Here is a 21404-nt window from a genome sequence, read left to right on the forward strand (position 1 = left end):
ACGGATGGCTTTCATTCTTTGCATTGTTTGACACAGAGCACAGTGGACAAGCTGATCAAGAAGACCAACCTGGCGCTGGTGGTGGGAACCAACTCCTGGAGAGACCAGTTCATGGAGGCCATTACCGTCAGTGCAGGTACTGTGGACTTACCGTGGTTCCTGCTCTGACTTATTAGGGCTGCGTGGAAATACACTGGACATCAGTGTTTCCTCACATAAACGGCTCACTGCTCTAAGTCGTGCATCATTTTTACGTTCGGGTATCTAAAGTACCCACTAACAATCATTAAACAGGCCTCCCTGTGTCACAGTTAGGCTTTTTACAAAATACTGACTTCCTCTGCAACGGTTCACCAATTATAGCGGACTGGCCTTTTTCAGGAGGAGGGGGGGCTTAAAGAGACACCGGATATAACTGAGCTTTCCAGACTGCAGGAGAACACAGGTGCAGACAGACACATGCATATATTCATTATGTTAATACATACAACCCGAAATACACGTGTAAACCTAAAAATGTACACAATATGTCCCCTTCACTCCCCTACTCCCCTGCCCCCCTGCTTATTCACTGTCTTCATTTTTGCTTGTAAGCTAACAACAGACAGACGGATGAGGGGTATCTATCTTCTCATCTAAATCTCAGCATATTGAAAAATCATCCTCTCTAAATATTGGCCGCCACCAACCGCAGCCCAACATGTTGGTGTCAGTGTGAGCCTCCAAGAACTCGTTTAGCTGAAATCCTCCCGGAAAAGCAGAGCACTCGAAGCTCCGGGAATAATCTCATGCGCGTCTAGAGAAAACTCATCCATCATGTCGGACGACAGCGGCATGAGATGAGCCTGCAGTACAGTCCCTGCACCGCGTAGTGGGCGCCGTGATGGCCTGGCTTTGTCACTTTGGAGCTGAAATATTTAGTCCACTCTTTATTTTTTCATGATCCACCCTTGGCTGAAAAATGCATGCGGCTCACATGGCCTGACACTTTGAATCAGCACAGTGTCCTTCCTGTGCGACGGAGTGTCCTGTGAGCGGTTGGCCCACAGAGGACGCCCTGCTCCTCCACCCAAGGAGGATGACCACTCGCATTTAGATATTTAGCTGTTCCAAGATGACACTTGTATGTAGCGGAGCGCACAGGGAGTGCACTTTGCTTTGACGGAAACAAATGGCGGGAGTGGTGCTGAATCTGTGACCTTTAGCTAACAGCAACGTCCCCCTTTGATCATAATGCGTCCTGAATCCACGCTGCAACCCTTTTCCCGGGTGGAAGCAGCTCTTCCGTTTCCCTTGAGCAGCGCATTGTGGCACTGATGTGTCCATCAACAGCCCTCTCTTAAATCAACCTTATTCATAATAGAGTGCTGTCGGTTTCGTGTACACGTCATTGTGTCACTTTGCCAGTGTGAAAAACCTACACACTCGATTCTTCACTGAATTCCGCAGAAGAGAACCAGACCAAAAAGTCTGTGCATATTGTTTTTCTACTTTTTTTTCTTATTATAAACACACAACGGTAACCGGACGGAAGTGACCTGATGTCTAAATAGGTCATAGTGCTATTTTATGAGAATGTTGTTCTCTCCCTCGACCCCTCTGTCAACCATCACCTCCTCAATCGCTCCTTCACCTCGCTTCAATCCATCCCCACTTCTCCCGAGCAGATGAGGATGAAGAGGACACTGGGGAAGAGAGGCTACCGTCCTGTTTCGACTACGTCATGCACTTCCTCACCGTCTTCTGGAAGGTCCTGTTCGCGTGCGTCCCTCCCACGGACTACCTGAACGGCTGGGCCTGCTTCATCGTGTCCATCGTCATCATCGGCCTCCTCACGGCCGTCATCGGCGACCTGGCGTCTCACTTCGGCTGCACCATCGGCCTCAAGGACTCAGTCACTGCCGTGGTGTTTGTGGCGCTTGGTACATCTGTCCCAGGTGAGAAAAGAATCTCTCTTGTTCAATTAAGTCATGTTTGTTCATGTGAAAATCTGTCGCCTGGCATGTTGAGCTTTGGAGACTCCTTCAAACACGCTTTGTCATCAAGACGACTCATATTCTTCTTCCCTCCAAACTGACATTTTCACCCGACGGGAACAACGTGTCAGTAAAAACTTTCACTCTCAGCATATTTTTTATTAAAGGTCGCAGTGTGCAGCATTAATAAATCATCACTGCATTGGATTTGAAAATAAAAAATGTATAAATATTAAAAAACAATACCAACACAAAGAAAATTGCCGGCCTCCGCTGTTCATATTTATATTTTGAGTGGCAGGCGGACTTGGCAGGAAATGAACATTTGCCCCCAAAATGTTTATCTTCTTCAGGAAATTGAAAGGTCTTGGTTTAAATGAGGGGAAAGGTAACAGGTGGGAAATGCAGTAGTATAGTATAGTAGTAGTAAGTATAGGAAACTATATCAAGTTTCATTAGCAATATATTATTTCAAGTGGGTGGGACTCGGAAAAGATGATGGCGATAGATTTCTGTCCACCAATCACAGTAGAGCAACATTGGAATCCAGATGTAATGGCTTTTCTCCTTGTGCAGACACCTTTGCCAGTAAGGTATCAGCAGTCCAAGACACGTACGCAGACGCCTCCATCGGGAACGTGACGGGCAGCAACGCCGTCAACGTCTTCCTGGGAATCGGCCTGGCCTGGTCGGTGGCGGCGATCTACTGGCACATGAAGGGGAAGCCGTTCGTGGTGGAAGCCGGCTCCCTGGCCTTCTCCGTCACTCTCTTCACCATCTTCGCCTTCCTGGCCATCTCGGTGCTGCTTTACCGGCGCCGGGCGCATATCGGAGGAGAACTTGGCGGGCCCCGGGGACACAGACTGGCCACGTCAGCCTTCCTTTTCGGCCTCTGGTTGCTTTACATCCTCTTCTCCAGTCTGGAGGCCTACTGTCATATAGAGGGTTTCTAAACAGGAAAGACAACACATACAGGGGTTCAAATACAACTTTATAAGGAAACCAAATTCTCACTGGGGAATTTGGGTCAGTCTTGTATGTATGAAACGGCAGGAGAGGTAGACCCAGGGTTTTCCCTCTCTCTCTCTCTCTCTCTCTCTCTCTCTCTCTCTCTTTCTCTCTCTCTATGTCTCTCTCCCTCAACTCTTCCTGTAAGGATGCTTGGAGGTGAGTAAGGAGAGCCGCCCTGAGCCCGTGCGAGTGTGCTTACAGTTGGGATTGGGTTTCCACCGAGTCCAGAAGATGCCGAGGTGGTCCTGCATTCCACTGCAAGACACCGCAGTGATATCTGGAGAGAGCTGAGTTAATCAGCGGTCTATATTTTTCTCAACATCTGGCAAGAACGACTTTTGAAAAAAAAAATATTTTGGGGATAAAAATGCAAAACAATTCATTAAAAAAAAGAAGTAAAACACACACACACACATACACGAAGGAATAAGAGAACTATTTTCTGATCTATATTAAAGAATAGCAAAATATGATATTGTAAAAGGGTGACAGTGGGATGGAGTCATAGCATTTATTTTTATTTGTATAGTTTCCTAAGCAGCACTGCAGAGTTATCAGAAATCACACGAAGAGGAAGGAGAAGAGAAAGGGGGGGGGGGAGGAAGAGGAGGATGATGAGGAGTACAAATCACCATTCAAACAGGCGAGGAGGAAGAGCTGGACATGGTCAAACTACCCTGAACATTACTTCCGTACTCTATACCTATCTATATATAATATATTTCCATATTTTCTGTATGTTTTGAATATTCGTTTAAATGTGGTCCCCATCTGCTCTAACAACGGAGGATTGGGTTGGCAGAGCGGACGGGAGAGGGAGGGGGCTTAACTATATACTGGAACGATGAGTTATGTATCTTGCCTAGGTAAAAGTATGCCATTGTATTTTATTTCTTTATTGATATCTTGGTCTCACTCGAGTTTTCACCTTTTCAGTCCGAAAAAAAGAAGAAGAAAAAAAAACGTGTTGATGCAGAGATAAATTCAAAGGTATTTTTGTACTCTTCCTTCCATGCACTTTGCTGTATAGCTCTATTTATGGAGACTTCTACTCGTACACGTGCAAAAGGCCAACAATAAAGGTGCCACTATGGACTGAACAGAGTGCCTGTGGAGGGGGAGGCGTTCGCTGCAGCCGCCCACACTGACCAGCTCTTTGCTCAACTTAAGAGTTTCTTCCTAAAATGGTGCCTAACCATTTTTTAAAGCTGCGTTAATATATTTTTGGCCACTCGGGTGCAGCACAAAACACAACATCTGGCGTTTGATAACCTTATAGAGCGGCATAGCATCATTGTGTGGTACCCGTATGTGCTGAGGTCTCACCATGTTCCAAGTGAATATCTATACAGTTCAAACCGTCCTTATTTTAACACATTTAAACAACAAATAAAACCGTCAGCATTGTTTGGTGTGTTTAGATTGTTGACCTAGATTTGCAAAAAGTGTTGCCTGGTGACGTTGTTCCTGCAACTGATGACGTGTGGGCCCTCGTTTGCAATCATATGGAGTCATGCTTTTTTTTAAATAGATGTTAGTCCGATTTTTACATTTAACGCTGTTTTGTTGGTTTTTAGGCTGGATAATATCTTTGACTGAGGTTGGGTGCTGTAAAGGTAGCAAACCTCACCGCCAAAAAAAATAACTGGTAACTGCTTACTTTGGGGTTTTAGAATAAGTGCAGCTTTAACAAAGATAAATCCTAATTTTCTAATATAAAATGTGAGTGGTCTGTAGGTGTTTTGTTGGCTGCGCTTTAGAAGAATGACTCACATTTGGATCAATGCTTTTCCGTAACAGCCTTTACTTTATTCATTATGTAAAGAGAGGGGGGTCAATGCTGCTCATTTTGGTTGGAAACTCTTGAGTGAGGACGCAGGTGTGGGGTGAAGCCTCATGCTGAATGCTGTTTAACACACGACTGGTGCTTTGTCTTTAAAAACGAGTATTTAAAAAACACACAAATTACATATGGGAACTCCTAAGAAGCAGTATGTTTATGACTACATTTGAATAAATGTTAATATATAATAAATCCATTCTTGGCTCATTTAAAAACCACCCAAGCGATTACCAAAGAGGTGTGAGGAAACATCTGTTAAAAAAGTGAAAGAAAATCCAAAAAGAAACAAAAAAGAGTGAGTAAGTGGCAGTGACACTGTTCCCGCAATGGGGGTGTCAATCTTTATTCCCCGTGGTCATCCCTTCTTCTACTGGTCTACGTAGCACTCTTCCTCCTCCTCTTCGTCCTCAGTGATCTTCCTTTGTGGTGGGCAGTGGTGTAAATACGTCTTGTGGTTGAATCGGATGCCCTGGACCAAACCTGCTCACCCCACTCGTCTCTCTCTATCACATGTAAACACACACACACACACACACACACACAGAGTAGAGTGATGGATCCACCGCTGCACAGGAGGGAGGACACTGGGCTGACTGTCCCACTAAAAACCCACATTATGTACATAACTTTCAGTGTATGTTTACATTGACACGGCATCGGTGTCCTGGGGGGGGAAGGGAAGGAGGGAGGGGGGGGGGGGCATGTCAACAAGTCTCACATCCCATCTACAGCTTCATCTGAGCCAGTGGAAGTATGGTGTTTTTGTTATCCTCTTTTTTGCGGGTCACTTTGTGGCCCTTTACCTTGTTCAGAGTCCTGAGATGTTTTCGACATCGAGTCCAGCAGGTATTGATGATGTCACAGAATTACCAGTGTTCTTATGTTGATCTTTGCCTTTTAGAGGCTGTTTGTGTTGGACTCTTCATTTTCATTTGCCGGGGGTGTGTTGTGCTGAGCGACGGCCCGTGTGAGTTTGTGTGCCGTGCATGTTGCCAGGCTGCTTCACACTAGTGTGTGTTTGTGTGTGTGTGTGTGTGCACCCAGGTGAGGTTCTTCTTCACAGGGGCTCTCATTTGGATCTGTCATTATGTCTTAAAATACATGTCTTAATTCTGTAAAAGAGCAAAAATATTTATTAATCATGTCATCTCTTAAGGCAGCATTTTTTTTCTATTCATCGCCGTATAGAAATTGGACTGATGATGATGTTGTGAGACACTGAGAAATGCTTAAATGATCGGGGGAATACTGTTCTTTTTTACTTCTAGAGGGACATATTTTAATGGTTGGGTATGTTTTTTTCTGGCCTTCAATGAGATGTCAAAAAAAAAGCAAATTTCCAAAGCTCAAAAGTGTTTTGAGATTAAAGTGTTTTGTTTATTTTACTGTGGAATAAAAGCAGCTTCCTGGTTCACAAGCAATCTCTAGTTGTACTGACTAAAATCAAGCCTCTATTATCTCTCTTTGAATCCGACTGTACAGCGTGTCTTGTTTCAGGAATCTTTTGAATTGGAAACAATTTTTATAGAGAAAGAAACAAACCGAATCCTCAACACTCACAAAAAATGTAACATTATCTCCAAGAAATCATGTTATTTGGGTTGTGTTTGTGATGCTGTTAAATTATGTTGCAGTGAAAAGGCAACTAAATTTGTCATCTCAAACCATCACATGGAGCTGTGGATCTATTTATTGATGAAATTTAATATCTTTATTATCAAATCACATCCAATCCGGACACTAAGTGAAGCAAGTATTTTGTCCCACTTAAAACACATTTCTTGTCATTATGTAGTTAAGCCACAGCACATATTTTCTATGGGGGTTTTGTTTTATGTTGAAGTAGCCAATAGAACAGAGGAATGGCTTTGTTGCCAAGTTGAAAACCACAAAATATTTTTTCTTGGATCAGCAGAGCGTCAACGGTCCAGTAAGTTGCTGAAAAGTAACCAAGTGATGTTTTTGTTCAAATCTGTAGTTCATTCTGGGGTTCTCTGATACATACATTACATTAATTATATTTATTATGTCCTGTCTCTCACTTCAATATACTTTGTCTTTCTCTCTTCCCTCACAAGATACAGCCTTAAAAATGGCCTCCATTGTACCTGGTATTAAAAACAGGAGATCTCTGCTAGAAAGAAAGAAAATGTTTAGAAAAAATCATTTCAAAACGAGTGTTTATCGAAATTAAAAGATAGAAGTCACTCAATGTAGTTTTGGTTGTACTTTCGACTGACTGAAAGTTTTTAGCTTAATTTCAAAATGTATATATCCTAATTCTGGCTTTTAAAACTAAAACTAAGCTATTTATTTTACTCATACAATTCCGTTCATCCTCATAAATTAAGTAAACATAATGAAGCATTTTTTTTCGGCAACACACGTCATATGCTGTCTTATGTGTCATGGTCTTCCATAATACCATGTTTCACCTGTACCATTTGTGTGCGACTACACTGAGGATGTCCTGAATACAAATCAGAAATTGAGCCGAATTTGAGTCTTGGTTGGATTTTTCACTCTTTGGCCCATTGATCCTTTTATTTATTTTTTTACAGAAAAAAACTGATGGCATCTCCTGTGTTTGTACAGTACAGGTTTAAATGTCCTCAAAGCTCAGGGTTTATTCCTGATGTCTCTCCATGTCACATTTAGGATTAACTTTTTTTTTTGTTTCATGGGGAGGATGTCATTTAATCAGTTAAAAAAAACACACACACACACACACACACACCTTATCCTTTCATTACACAGTTGAAATAGTTGGGATTGTTCATTTGACTATTTGTTATGTTGACTGTTTTTTACTCCTTTCTATGGATTCTGTTTTTATTTCAGGGAATTATGCATGGAATTGAACATTACTTGAGTATTTTGTTATGTTTTGATCATTTCTTTTTTTGTGGGTAGGGGGGGGGTGTCAATAACTAAATAAAGGAGACAATTTGAAGAAAACTAAAGCTTCCTTGAATGTGTTTGATTGCGTGCAGCCGGTTCACGCCGCTCGGAGGGGGACCAGCTATTGACCCTGAGCGCAGGGCGGGAGCTAACCTGCTGCTGACGTGTCTCTCCACCAATAGGAAGCCGGGAACGATTCGCACATGATACGATTGGCTTAAAACAAAGGCGACCGCGTCCGAAGGGTTGCGGCGATGATTGGGTGAAGGATTGTGCATCGGAAATCATCAAGCTGGAGCTGTGTTTTTGTTAGCGGCCAGCCGGGACTGACCGACTGACTGATTGATTGACAGACAGAGAGACGATGCTGCAGAATGCCGCTTCTGCTTCCCTGCAGCGTGTGTGTGCGGGATTAGCCGCTACTTAGCTTTGGTGTGTTGTATGTGCAGACGCGGTGCGCCCCGGGCCCCATCCAGCCAGCCGGCCGCGTCAGGTGGATGCGCCTGCAGTGATCCAGGTCGCTCCTATGGATCGCGTCCATGGATGTCTTCAAACCCGCTTTGGACAATAGTTTGAGTCCCAAGGCGTGCGTTTCCTCGTCAGAAGAAGCAGAGACAGATGTTTTTCGCTGGCCGAGACCGGATGATGGCATCAGCGCCGCGCCGGATGCGCCACCCGCCGCGCCGGGCTTCTGGACGGCCGTGTTCGACTATGAAGCCACCGCGGACGACGAGCTCAGCCTGCGGAGGGGCGACCTGGTGGAGGTCCTGTCCAAGGACTCCCTGGTGTCCGGAGACGAGGGCTGGTGGACCGGTATGATCGCAGACCGGGTTGGCATTTTCCCATCCAACTATGTGAGCAGCGGGAACGGCATCCCGGAGGAAATCCGGGACACCTCGGAGCAGCAGTACTCCGTGCCTCCTCTGCACCGTGAGTATCCCATTGTGCTAAACCGATGCGGGGCTAGAGCTGCTGCTGCCGTGTGCGTCTGTGCGCGTCTCTTGTCAGAAGGCCGGAGACACAAACGCACGGTGAGAGTGCTGTGTCACGGTAGGCGCAGTGCACTCCGGTTGGCCTAGAAACGGGCTGTGCCCATCCTCACAGCATCAGGGCCGTTCTTCATCACACCGCTTGTCAAAGCCAGCAGCCAGATGCAACGTGTGATGCACCCCGCCTCAAATTGCATTGCACAATGTGTGCTCCATCCCTCGGCACAGGGAACATCTGACTAGACATGCAAGTCCTCTGCGATAAATAAAGTGTTTGTTCTCCTTAAGGAATTGCTTTCGCGTGATATGCATGCAATGCCATGGTGATTGATAGTGTGTTTGCACCAAGACTGTGCTGCAAGGGAGAAAGACGTGTCAAATTGTGCATGTGGAGAAACGCTCCCGGGGCTAAATGTGCAGGCAAGACCTCCTGAGAGATCCAGTAAGGTGAAATCAGAAGCAGTTCAAATCGAAAGGGAGAACACGTCTGTGTGCAAACGGCTGCTCTTCAGCAGCAAATCCACTGACCGAACCGTGTGTGTGTGTGTGTGTGTGTGTGTCTGTGTGTGTGTGTGTGTGCATCAGCTTCAACGGGCATGAAAGGTTGCATTTTAAGGCCGAACAATACAAGCACAGTCTGTTTTGTTGGACCACACCGCCTCGGCTTTCTTTGTTTGCTGTCTCTGTCTTTGCGCGTTTTTATCTCCTCATAGTCTGCAGAAGCTGGCCTATTTTCACATGCCATCTCACCTGAAATATTCATCAAGGTCAGTGTGCTTAGTACACTGCCAGACATGAGGACGGATACTCCCACTTGTGTGGTAGTTTCAGCATCCTGTATTTGGGGCAGCAGGGCGGCTTAGTGAAGGCATCCTTCAGCTGGATGACCTGGTTTCGAGGTTACGAGGAGCAATGTTGAGGGATGAGATAGTGTATTACCTCTCTATGACCTCTATTCCTGCACCTCTCCTCAGTCCTGGAGATTGATTTCTCGGAGCTGACCCTGGAGGAAATCATTGGCGTTGGCGGTTTCGGAAAAGTCTACCGCGCAGTGTGGCGGGGTTCAGAGGTGGCGGTGAAGGCCGCTCGGCGGGACCCCGACGAGGACCCGGAGCAGACTCTGGAGAGCGTGCGTCAGGAGGCCAAACTCTTCGCCATGCTCAACCATCCCAACATTATGGGTCTGCTGGGGGTGTGTCTGCAGGAGCCCAACCTGTGTCTGATCATGGAGTACGCCCGGGGGGGCCCCCTCAATCGGGCCCTCGCTGGGAAACGCATCCCTCCGTGCACGCTGGTGGACTGGGCAGTGCAGATTGCCCGGGGCATACTGTACCTCCACAGCCAGGCCATCGTGCCCATCATTCACCGGGACCTCAAGTCCAGCAACAGTAAGTCTGTCTGTCTGTCTGTGCGTGTGTACGGCATAGTTGTTTCTGCTTTCTTTTGAGCATTTCACCAAGAATTATGCTTAATTCTATAGTCAACAGATAATAAATGACCTTCCGTTTTGATTGTTATTATAATAATCGTTTTAGTTTTTTGATTTCATTTTAAAAAGGCAGGGAAATATTCACCAATTCCTAATACAATTTCCTGTGAAGACTTATTTTGTCTGAACAACAGTTTGATTCTCATATTTGAAGTTTCCAAATATATAAACATGACAGAGACATAGTACCTCACATTAACTTTTGCCTTTTATTATGTTTCTGTTAATTGTCAAATCAAGTTAGATTTGTAGTCATGTACTTTGAAAAACCCCTGTGGGTTCTAGCAGCTTCTGACCCATTCAAAATGATTTCTAATTAGAGGCTACACTAAATCAATATCTATCAATACATTGTACTTGCAGCCCTCGTCCCTTGTGTCTTTAGTGTGGTTTTTTGCATGTAGTTGCAGGCATGTGGCAAAATGTGCAGTGTAATGTAATGATGAAGTCTCATGTTTCATGCAGGCTTTCTGTTACACGCTGTGATTTTCACTGATAGTCATCACTGTTTGGATGAGAGAGCAGAAAGCAAAATGAGTTTGCATGTATATTTGTGAAGCAGTTGTAATCTTGCATTTTACCCAACTGGATCCCCTAAATCCCAAGCCTATTACTGGGGATTTGTCCAGCGCTCTGCCCCAGCCTCCTTCCTATTGGTGGCTCCGACTATCCTCACAGACCGCTTCTTGCCTGCCATTGGCCCTCCTCCGATGATCAGCTCAAGCGCTTCACCCCCCAATAGGATGCTTTTAAGGTGTTAAATCAGGCTAACCAGTTGCCACCCTGATCTCTCGGGGGAGAACTCATGCCTTCTTCACAACACGGGGCAGTACATCACGCTGGTGCACATTTTTACTTTGTAATCCATGCCAGAGTCTTATCCACAGTTTGTCTTTGCTTTTTAATCCACAAGCCTAAATGTAGATTCTAAGTAGTTTTTATGTGATTTAAAAACCACTATGCCATTCTGTGGCAAATAAGGAGTTCTTCGTTCATCATCTGTCAAATAAAAGGACACATTCAGATACAGTTTAAGAAATCTACATCCGACTTGATTTTCTTCCCAAGTTCCTTTTCTTTCTTTGTGTGGTCTGAACCGCTGGGCTGAGAAACTCTAATCATTGGTTCCAGAGGTCGCTCAGGATGTGGCACGCGAGACTCCACCCTGTGACGCATCACAGTGGTGAGGAAGCGGTTGGAGGCAATACCATGAACCCCCGTGTCTTAAAAAAAAAAAGGTTCAAACGTTTCAGGCCTCTAGGGATGAAGATGACAGTCAGTAAGCCACCAGTCATTGTCAGGGTTAAAGTATCTCCACTAAATGGGGATTGATGGAGGGGCATCTACTGTAACCGGATGTAACCACTACGAAGGCCCAACTTGGTGGTTTAGTTTTTGTCAATCAAACCACACTACACCACTTTGGTCTTCCTCAAAAAAAAAAAAAAATATTTTTTCATTTACCGGTATTTTCCAATACTAAGTACCAATAATAATTATTCCACAACTAAATACCTGCAAAACTATTTACATTTCCGTCAGCCTCAGATGTATTTAATGCTTGTTAGCTAATGTGAGCATGATAAACTAGGATGAACAACGTTCTATACGTTGCCATCGCTATCCAGCATTCTTCTTTAAGCATCCCGGTACTGATGTACAGCAGCATGGGGCAGCTAGCAAGGCTGCAGACAGTATTGTTTTCACGCTAATAGTGTATACACCTAATACGATTACCTGGGGAACACCACATTTCGGTGTTTCCTTTTCCTACTTGCATGGGTTTTTCCCAGCCACTTAACTTAAACCGTCGGTTAATTGACTCTATCATTCTTTTGCTCCATAGTCAGCAAAACAAATATTGGACCCATTTGTACAAGCCAGATACTCCCACCTAATCTGGTAACTAAAACATGTTACACACACCTACTTCTTGCAAATAAAACCCATTCTGCCTGGTGCACTCTTGTCTTTCCCTGACTAATTTATGTGATCAAAATTTGAAAGTGGAGCGCCGAGTGCCTTGAATACTGATTTTTTTCAATCGTTTTCTTCAGCGGCATCCAACAAACAGCTTTTGCTGGCGTGAATGCGAAGCGCCATCAATTATGCATTAAACTTGGGGGTGACGGCAGCAAACACTAAATCATGACGGTTCTGTCTGGGTTGTAGTTTCAGTTCTCTGCTGCCTCCCTTTCACACAGCATGCCGTTTAGCAGAGGCCCTCATTTAATGCACTGTGCATTACAGTAAGTGCATACGTTGGGCCTCGGGGGGGGGGGGGGGGATCAGCCGGATCATGTTCTGTCTCTTGAGCTACACAGGAGCAGGATTTTTCTTTTGCCACATGTCTGGGTTTTGGTTTCTTTGGAAAGTGCGTCTGTAGCATGCGAGCCACATGAGAAGCACACGAAGGGGCGCTTGATGTGCTCTGCAACCTGCAGACACGCCCTCTCCATCGGGCACAGCCGCAGCAGATGGCCTGGCCCTGTGGATCTGACTGGGGAGAGAGGGAGAGAGAGCATGTGTTTTTTTAGAGCCTATCAGAGCAGACGGGTGTGTCCCAAGAGGCTATTTCTGTAGTTTAACTGTAGTATTGCTGTTTGTTTGAAATCTCCTGTTCCTCAGTGATATCACTTCTTCCGCTGTTGTAGTGGCTCACTGTCTCTTCGTTTCTCTTTTCTTTACTCTGCTTTTATCCTTCCAATTCTTTTCATCATGGCCAACCCGCACCCTGTTTTCGTTCGTCCGCCATGTTATGCGTTCCCACCTGCGTTGTGTTTCATCGTGGGTCTGACGGCCCTTTTCCTGCCGCCCCTCCCAACGTTGCTCTCCCCGTGTTGATGACCCGAAACCTTTTTTATTACTTTACCGCCAACCCACCTGCCTATTTGCATCCTTCAAACGACATCCCCCGCATCATCCCCCCCCCTCCCCACCACCTCCACCGACCACCTCAGTCCTGATCCTCGAGAGGGTTGAGATGGAAGACCTCAGCAACAAGACTCTGAAGATCACAGACTTCGGGCTGGCTCGGGAGTGGCACCGCACCACCAAGATGAGCGCCGCCGGCACCTACGCCTGGATGGCCCCCGAGGTCATCCGCTCATCTACGTTCTCCAAGGGTAGCGACGTGTGGAGGTGGGCAGAGGAAGCAAAATAAATGAAACCTCTGGCCAAGGGTTTCTTCACCGTGCACGAGAGAAAGTTCAGCTGTTGCTGTAGTAACAAAGCACAGACTCCATGAGGCTAAGGAGTGCGTGGAACTATAATTATACATTATTAACTTAATTAACATAACATTTATCCGTGCAGCATGAGATTTCATCTTGTGTGGCTCTTATGTGAACGTTTTATGCAAACACGGTTAAATATAATGCACTCGGTTATAGAACTGTATATTTAATGAATCCTTTTTTTTCTATTGGAAAATATCAGACTTTTTACTTGTCACATGCTCAGACGTAGGCGGTGAAATGCAGATTGGCATACTCCCGTCTGCTGAATAGGCTCGTTAATAAAGAGTAAGAATTACTATAGTAAATATAACAAATTAAAATATCAAGATGACACAATGTTTTATAAGCATAAAAATGCTGGGATGTATGTTGGCTTTGTGTTTGTGGTATTTTATTTGATCCATACGGTCAATTATCTACAAAGTTGCTGATTCATTTCAAACTGGTCGTGCCATAATTTTAGCAGAAATGACTAACATTTAATGACTAGGTTCTCAAATGTGAGGCATTGTGTTACTCTTTAGGGGTTGGACTGCTGCTTGTACTAAACGAGCAATTGAAAGACCTCCCCATGGACTCTGAGGAAGTCTGATTACAATCCATGTATTCATAGATTTTAAATGGGGAATAAGCAGAGTAATATCTTAAATAATGATGTCTTGGTCTGATCTCCATGTCAAACAGGTGTTCGACATGTCAACACAACTGTAGCTAATTGGTTATGCTCTGTATATGATTTTTGTTTTAGGCTTTAACATCTAGTTCTCAATATACGGAGTCATGCTTTGCTGTAGTGAGTCATTACGTTTCCTCTCTGGCATCTGTTGTCTTCACACAGTTCACAGTCTGGTTCACCTGTTCACGACCGAATGCAGTGTTTCCTTCTTAAACAGGATACAAGTGTGATCAGTGAGGAGAAGCTGCATTCATTAGAAGAGTTACCAAGAAGATCGATGTCGTTTTAGTAGGATCAATGTCATAGATGTAACTAGACAAGCCTTTAATAAATAGCTAAGCACCAACAAATATGGACTCAACTAGAATATTAGAAATTTGACACCCACCTTCTTTTTATATTTAGTTTTTTTGGACTTTCTAACTAGTCTGGAGTTGTTGGCAATGTCTGGAACAAAAATCCAGCATTCAGACTATTCAGACCTGTCTTACAGGCAAGTGTAGAATAAAAATGGCACATTTGCTGGGATTCGGTTAATGAATCACCAACCCAGTAAGTAATGACCAAAAAGACAACCCAATCTTCCTGCGTCTTTTTTTTATGTGGTTTTGCCTTTGTTCTCATGGATATGTTACCTGCTGCGTTACTTGTTTTCCTATTTTGACCTTTTCTTTCTTGGTATTTGCATCCATGCAAAATATTGCCATTCTAAAACCTGTTTTCTGTTTTTTTTAAACCATGTTCTTTGCTGTAGATACAAACAATATTTCAGCAAAAGTCCTGCTTGACATTCCCATATTCATACACACATTCTTCAGAACCATGTTTTTACACCTTCGCATTTTATAACGTGTACATTCAAATCGTATCAATGAGTAGTTGGATTCATTGTCGTCTTGTTTTTCTTCTTTTATTTCCAACAATAAAGCTTCGGTGTGCTGTTGTGGGAGCTGCTAACAGGAGAAGTTCCCTTTCGTGGCATCGACAGTCTTGCAGTGGCTTACGGCGTGGCGATGAACAAGCTGGCGTTGCCCATTCCCATGACCTGTCCTGAGCCCTTCGCACGGCTTATGGAAGGTAAGAGAAAGTAATTGATCTCAATGGCCAAAGCAAAGGATCGTCTCCAAATGCAATGGCAATTATTAACTGTCTTCAGTTTTGTAATGGACAGCCATGGCCAAACCTCCGTGTCCATTAGAATACCATTAGAATACCATTTGAACATTTCTTTTTAAATTCATAAAGAGAACTTAGTTGAATTGGCTACGGCACCAAATTCCTCTGAATTCCATTTTGGACGAGTAGCATCTTATAAACATCATCAATATTTGATCACTTTTAAAAAAACATTTGACGGTCCAAAATATTTTTTTCCTGAGGGATGTTTGGCTCAACTGTTTCATCTCGTGCCACAGAAATGTAAGTTCTCCCAGTGCAGGACTAATGAAGCACTATCTTATCTCAGAGTGCTGGAGCGCAGACCCACACTCCCGACCGCAGTTCACGTTGATTCTGGACCAGCTGACGGCCATCGAAGAGTCCGGGTTCTTTGAGATGCCAGCCGAGTCCTTCCACTCTCTGCAGGATGACTGGAAACTGGAGATCCAGGAGATGTTTGATCAGCTCAGGACCAAGGAGAAGGTAATAATAAAAATAATACACTTTATTTATAACGCACTCTTCATCAGCAGATCTCAGAGTGCGACAGAGATGGCAAAACATAGTTAAAAATCAAGTAAAATAACCTACGGGTTGAGGGTGGGCTACTTGAGGAGGGGACGGATGCAACCTTAAGAGCAGGTGGGACACAGCCGGAATGAAAGTAAAGGTCAACAACGGTGGTGATGAAAGGACTGAGAGTGGGTTTATGTGACTCCATCGGAGCAGTGGGAATGGGGTCAAGGGTGCAGGTACATGTCATTTTTCTGAGGATTTCCTCGACATGGTTCTCCTGAACCTCAGCGAGATGCAAGGTAAAGATGAGAGGTCTTCATGTTTTGACTCCTCTCTAATGACTTACGTGGTGTTTGCATCGGGACCTTTTCACGGCTGGCTAATTCTCCCACGGCGTCGTGGCCTGTTCCCTCAGGAGCTGCGATCGTGGGAGGAGGAGCTGACCCAAGCCGCGCTGCAGCAGAAATGCCAGGAGGAGGCGTTGAGGAGGCGCGAGCAGGAGCTAGCCGAGCGGGAGATCCACATCCTGGAGCGAGAGCTCAACATAATCATTCACCAGCTGTACCAGGAAAAGCCCCACGTGGAGAGCAGGCAGGGCAAGTTCCGCCGCAACCGCCTCAAAGTCAAGGATGGGAACAGGATCAGCTTACCTTCAGGTACGGAAATCCAACCCTGTGCACCACACATCATCTGGACCAACATCTACTTTAAGTGTTGCCTTAGAAATTGCACAATTTCATAAATGTGAGCTCGAGGCCATTAATAATAGTTTTTAATCTAAGAATTAAAACTACACCTCCCTCCAGTTTGAATTTAACATTTTCTTCAGTGTCCAAACTAATACATCTAATATTGTTATGTCATCAACATCAAGAAGGTTTACAATGAAACATTGGGATATTTGAGCTTGTTAGTGTTGCCTTGAATGAAGAAGTGATTTCTCTTGACCTTGTCCATTAGATATTGTCACAAGATTACTGATTTAATGTGTTATGTTATTTTTTATTTTTATTTTTATTTTATCCTTATTTAGATTTTCAGCACAAAATCACAGTGCAGGCGTCTCCCTCACACGACCGGCGGAGGAGTTTGCTCGGCAGCGGTTCCAGTCCACCGAGCAGCCCGCCGGTGCTGTCCCGCCTGAGAGCCATCCAGCGTGAGCACCACCATTTACTTTGGTTTATGATGTTATTCTACAAAGTTGTCTCAATCAACTTGTTTTTGTCTCGGGCCAGTCATTCCTTAGATTTGATACTTTCCACAGATATCTATTCTCATTTTTTTTATTTTCATAATATTTTTTTAAATTTTTTGTCTCGTTTTCCAGTCACTCCGAGGGAGGGATATACAGCCTGGGGTCGACACGCAGGCTCCCATCAGGATGAAGAGGAGGGTGAGAGGAAGGGCTCCAGGAAAAAGGGCAGAACCCGCGGCTGTGGCCCGTACAGGGAGCACAGCGCCGATGCCACGTGAGTCCCACTTTCTCTGGATAGCCGAAAAACGCTTTCAATGTTTTTATGCGTCTGACAGCTGTGGTGGGAGGCATCATGATAGGATAAAACGATGCGACGGCATTGATGTAAACTGCAACTTGAGCCAACAAATGCTAGTTTAGTTTGTTAGTTTACAAAGAGAGGAAATAGTGCTTCCTTTTTTGACCCTTTGACCCTGACAGTGTGAAGCCTCCCCATGAAGGCAGCAGGCAGCGGTCCTGCAGCGCCCCAAACCTACGCAGGTCCCCGAGGCACAGTCCCGCAGTCCCTGGAGTCCCCAGCCTCGTGGAGATGGGTAAGCAGGGCCAGCTCCCTCTGTCCCACACACAGCTTGCACACCCGAATCATGGCACAGCTGTAGGCTAAAGGTCAACGACTGCAAAAAGGTCGAAAGGAGAAAGCGAGAGACGGATTGTTCGCTCACATGTGGCTCACAGATGTGCATGTGTGTGTGGCTGTGTAAACTAGCTGATCCCCAAAAAAACGCATTATGCATCCACAATTACTGGTTGGCTATGTATAGGCTTCTGTTTACATGCTCCGTAATGATCCTGTTTGTAGAAAACGAAGACTGCTGCTTCACCACTGAGCCGGGGGCGGCTCCCGATCAGTCCTACCTCTGCATCCCCTTCCAAAAGGAGGGCCACGCCCCCCCCGCCGCTGCTGCTGCTGACGGTGACGGAGGGGAGTACTGCCCAGGCGGCCAGGTTCCCGGGACACCGCCATGCAGGAAGAGTCCCGGCGGAGGGCGGCGGTCCGAGCTGGTCCTGCTGGGCTGTGGCGCCCTGCTGGCGGCCGTCGGACTGGGCTGCAACCTTCTGACTCTGGCCCAACCGGAGGAGAACATCAAGTCCAGGTGGGAAGGTTTCTTCCACAGAACAGGGGGCCAGAGGCGGAGCACCAGCCCGCCGACTCGCAGACTGTTCCGGCGGGAAAGCCCGCTCAAACCCTCGGCGCCCTCGCTGCCGCAGCGCGGCTTGCCCCCCTCTTACACCCTGTTGTCTTTGTCATCGGCGTCCGACTGCAACTCCACCCGCTCGCTCCTGCGCTCCGACAGCGAGGAGCTGTTGGTGTGCCGCTCGGCCTCGCCGCTCAAACGCCATCCGGCCGCCCAAACGCCCATCAACCCGCTGGTCAACACCCACCTCGAGAGCTTCAAGCGCAACCCCCGCCAGTCTCTCACACCCACGCATGTACCATCCGCCCCGTGTTCCTCGCGGGTTCTGCGTCGAACACCATCAGACGGGGCCATCAAGAAGAGCTGCCCTTCTAATAATCTGGAACCGTTGCCAGAAAAAATGGCATTCGAGAACACGGGTAAAGTCTGCAGTCGGTTTTAACAGCATGTGCACCTTGACACTTGATATTTGATGAATCACTAAAATGGTCCTGCTAACCAACCAATTTCAATCTGGTTTTGTTCTCTCGTCCTCTTTGCAACAGGAGGCTTCAGAGGTTTAAAAGAAGACTGTCCAAAGGTCCCCCGGCTTCCCGATCCAAATCTTGTGTTCCCTCCAACTCCCCGGCGTCGCTGTGCTCCTGAACGCCCCAAAACCCTTGACTTCGTGGCCCGGCCCCGGCCCTCACCGCGGGCACACTGCGAGAAGTTTTGGGCGGAAGCGAGGCCCCGGGGAAACGGACAGAGCCTGGGCAGCGGCGAGTCCCCCGCCCACACCTCCAGCACGGAGACCCCTCCAACTGTGGAGTTCGGTAGGGACCCTGCGGTCCTGCCCACCCCAATAGAGGCCCCGACGCCCTACTCGCCCCGCAAGAAGGAAAACCTGTTGGATCGGTTGGATGAGGGACAGTGCCGGGACGGGACCGTCCCACTCTGTAAGCCCGAGATCAGCTTCCCCAAAGACTCCCCTTACCGCCACAGACCTGGGTACTGGTCCTAACTCGCTTCATGGGAGGGGACCAGCTGGCACCCATTGGATGCTCAGCTCTGCGTCAATCAGCACTGACGGGATGAATCTGTTTTAGCTTTAATCAGGGTTAAGTGGGGGGGTGGCTCACTATCTATTGCCGTTAAATTACAGGAAGTCCTTTTTTACTGTGACTATTTTAGCTAACATTTGTTGTATTGCAACCCTCAAATTTGGCTTAGAGAAGTATTTTGAGACACCCAGGATTTGTTAATGCATCAGAGTGGTTTCATTTCGCTCCTTTGCACAGAAACCTTGTCACTTCTCATTGGAAAGGATTTCTTTGTGTATCGGCTCTAAGGCAACGTGGCAATGAAGCTTTACATTTCTATTTTATTTCAAGTTTGCGTTCAAGATTGTGCATTCAATGAAGTGCACTTTTAGCAAGCGTCATGAATGTAGAGCTTCAGGCTTTTTGCATCGTCAAGAAAAGCATTGCATTTGATTATCTGTAACTTGTTGCATCATGATATTTTAACTTCTCTGTATAGCTCACTCTCCTGTGCTGGTGGCTTACAGAGTACCTGTCATCACCACTTGTACACAGCAATATCCCAGGTGATGGAGACGGGGGATAATGTTGTATATTATGAGCACTTCTTTTTGCTTCTTTTTTTTTACCCGCAGTGTCAGCACAATAATGTCTGGCACCGTTTGGAGCCCCTCTACGGTGAACTGTACTATAAAGAAGAACGCTTGGCTTATTGTCGGGTCCAAAACACTGTCAGGAAGTCGCAACCGAATATGTGACCGTCCATTCTTTGTGGCCCTGTCGGATCGGCTTGTTTGCATCCAGTTGAGAAGCGTTTCTTCCAAACTGAAGAGTGAAGCTTACGTTTGGAACTCTATAAATCGTCTGCCTCACATGTTTATGGTGAAGATAGAATGAAGGACGTAATGTATAATAATTGACAAACTGCACAAGTGTTGAAGCAGGCCCTGGTGGCATGTTGAAGTTCATTCCTGATTATTTGTATTTATTGATTGATTTCTTATTTATTTTTATAATTCAATGCATTTTGCCTTGATTTTTGAGACCTGTATATGAATGTTCTTGTAGATTACTGTGGCTTCAAACAAGATGGAGTCACATTTCACTTTATATTGATTTGTGTGTTTCACACAATATAAATAAGGTTGTTGTTTTGAACATTTTAATGATGAGGTATGATGATGAGTAGTTTGAAACATACCATAGAACTAAAGCTGACACGATGAGTTGCTGTATCAATATTATGAAGTGAAAACATTCCCAATTCCATGATCTCAAATGTGAGAATTGGCTGTTTTTCTTCATCTTGTCTTAACGTTTGGGTTGTTGTCCTGAACAAATAAGCAATTTGATGACTACACAGGCTTAAGTGAATTGTTGAAAATGGCTTAATTATGAAAGTCAACGGATTTTTAAAAAATGTAAGTATTTATTTGTTGCCGCTCCAAATCCAACAATCAAATAAGTTATTTAACTGAGCTTAATGCATGAAAACTGGTCTGTGCGCAATTCTGGTTTCTGCTTTTGACGTTTGTTTGCTTCAACTAGACCCAGTTGGTTTGACGAGGGAATTCCCAATACTGGAAGTGCCAAGTGACTGACGCAGTCACAGATGGGGAAATTCCATTATTTAAAAAGATGACTGCTCTTCATGCCTGTTTCTCTTTTGGTTTTCAAATGTTATGTGGCCTCTCAGCCTGGAGGATGGAGTCCGTCCTCGTTCCGCAGGGTGACCCGATGTACGTGTAAATGCAAATGCTTATTCTGTAGGGATGTGCAGAATGTGAACATGCTCGATTTACTGTACTAACACAGTATTTCAACTGAGGGTGCTAGTTGAAACAAAGCTCTATTGTCTGAGGTGCGGCCAAGGTGTCGTTATCTGTCTGAAATGTTACCACAAATAAGCTGATCTTACTGTTGCTGATGGACATTCTTCAAGTGGGTAATACTACTGTTATGGACTGACATGTATTTGCACTGGAACACACTGATTCGAGTAAAATCCTAGGAAACAATGTAACTGGGTCGCCATTACTTGTATAAGGCTCTTTGTTCCCTTAATGTGTATACTATCTACATGTTTGTAATAATAATTCAAACTATTCAGGATATAGAAGGGGGTGGTTCAGAGCGATGAACCAATCCGCCGAACCTAGTGTTAAAGCATCTTTCAGCTCATTGGTTTTGACTTTA

The 21404-nt window shown here is 45.4% G+C and overlaps 2 protein-coding genes across 4 annotated transcripts in view; both read left to right on the forward strand.

The window, feature by feature from the left end:
• slc8a3 (solute carrier family 8 member 3) overlaps positions 1–6251 on the forward strand; it is an 81548-nt gene extending 75297 nt beyond the window's left edge. For all 3 annotated transcript variants that reach the window (XM_037486331.2, XM_037486332.2, XM_037486333.2), the window contains 3 exons: positions 37–136; positions 1668–1937; positions 2553–6251. In XM_037486331.2, the coding sequence (XP_037342228.2) occupies positions 37–136; positions 1668–1937; positions 2553–2929 (747 nt within the window). In that variant the 3' untranslated portion in view covers positions 2930–6251. The remainder of the gene's footprint in view (positions 1–36; positions 137–1667; positions 1938–2552) is intronic.
• A 1381-nt stretch (positions 6252–7632) lies between these two features.
• map3k9 (mitogen-activated protein kinase kinase kinase 9) lies at positions 7633–21227 on the forward strand. The gene is made up of 11 exons (XM_037486328.2): positions 7633–8661; positions 9695–10108; positions 13170–13350; positions 15053–15201; positions 15590–15765; positions 16214–16454; positions 16832–16954; positions 17126–17267; positions 17474–17586; positions 17853–18608; positions 18735–21227. The coding sequence occupies exons 1-11, from the start codon at positions 8271–8273 to the stop codon at positions 19187–19189; spliced, it is 3141 nt and encodes a 1046-aa protein (XP_037342225.2). The 5' UTR covers positions 7633–8270; the 3' UTR covers positions 19190–21227.
• Positions 21228–21404: the final 177 nt, after the last annotated feature.

The sequence above is a fragment of the Pungitius pungitius genome, chromosome 14 (assembly GCF_949316345.1).
Source record: "Pungitius pungitius chromosome 14, fPunPun2.1, whole genome shotgun sequence".
NCBI classification, from domain to species: Eukaryota; Metazoa; Chordata; class Actinopteri; order Perciformes; family Gasterosteidae; genus Pungitius; species Pungitius pungitius.

Excerpts from the sequence above, each read along its gene's own strand:
- map3k9 (XM_037486328.2), top strand. The coding sequence starts at position 8,271 with ATGGATGTCTTCAAACCCGCTTTGGACAATAGTTTGAGTCCCAAGGCG. Across the intron at positions 8,662-9,694 it reads CTCCGTGCCTCCTCTGCACC|TCCTGGAGATTGATTTCTCG; the intron begins GTGAGTATCCCA and ends ACCTCTCCTCAG. Across the intron at positions 10,109-13,169 it reads GGACCTCAAGTCCAGCAACA|TCCTGATCCTCGAGAGGGTT; the intron begins GTAAGTCTGTCT and ends CGACCACCTCAG.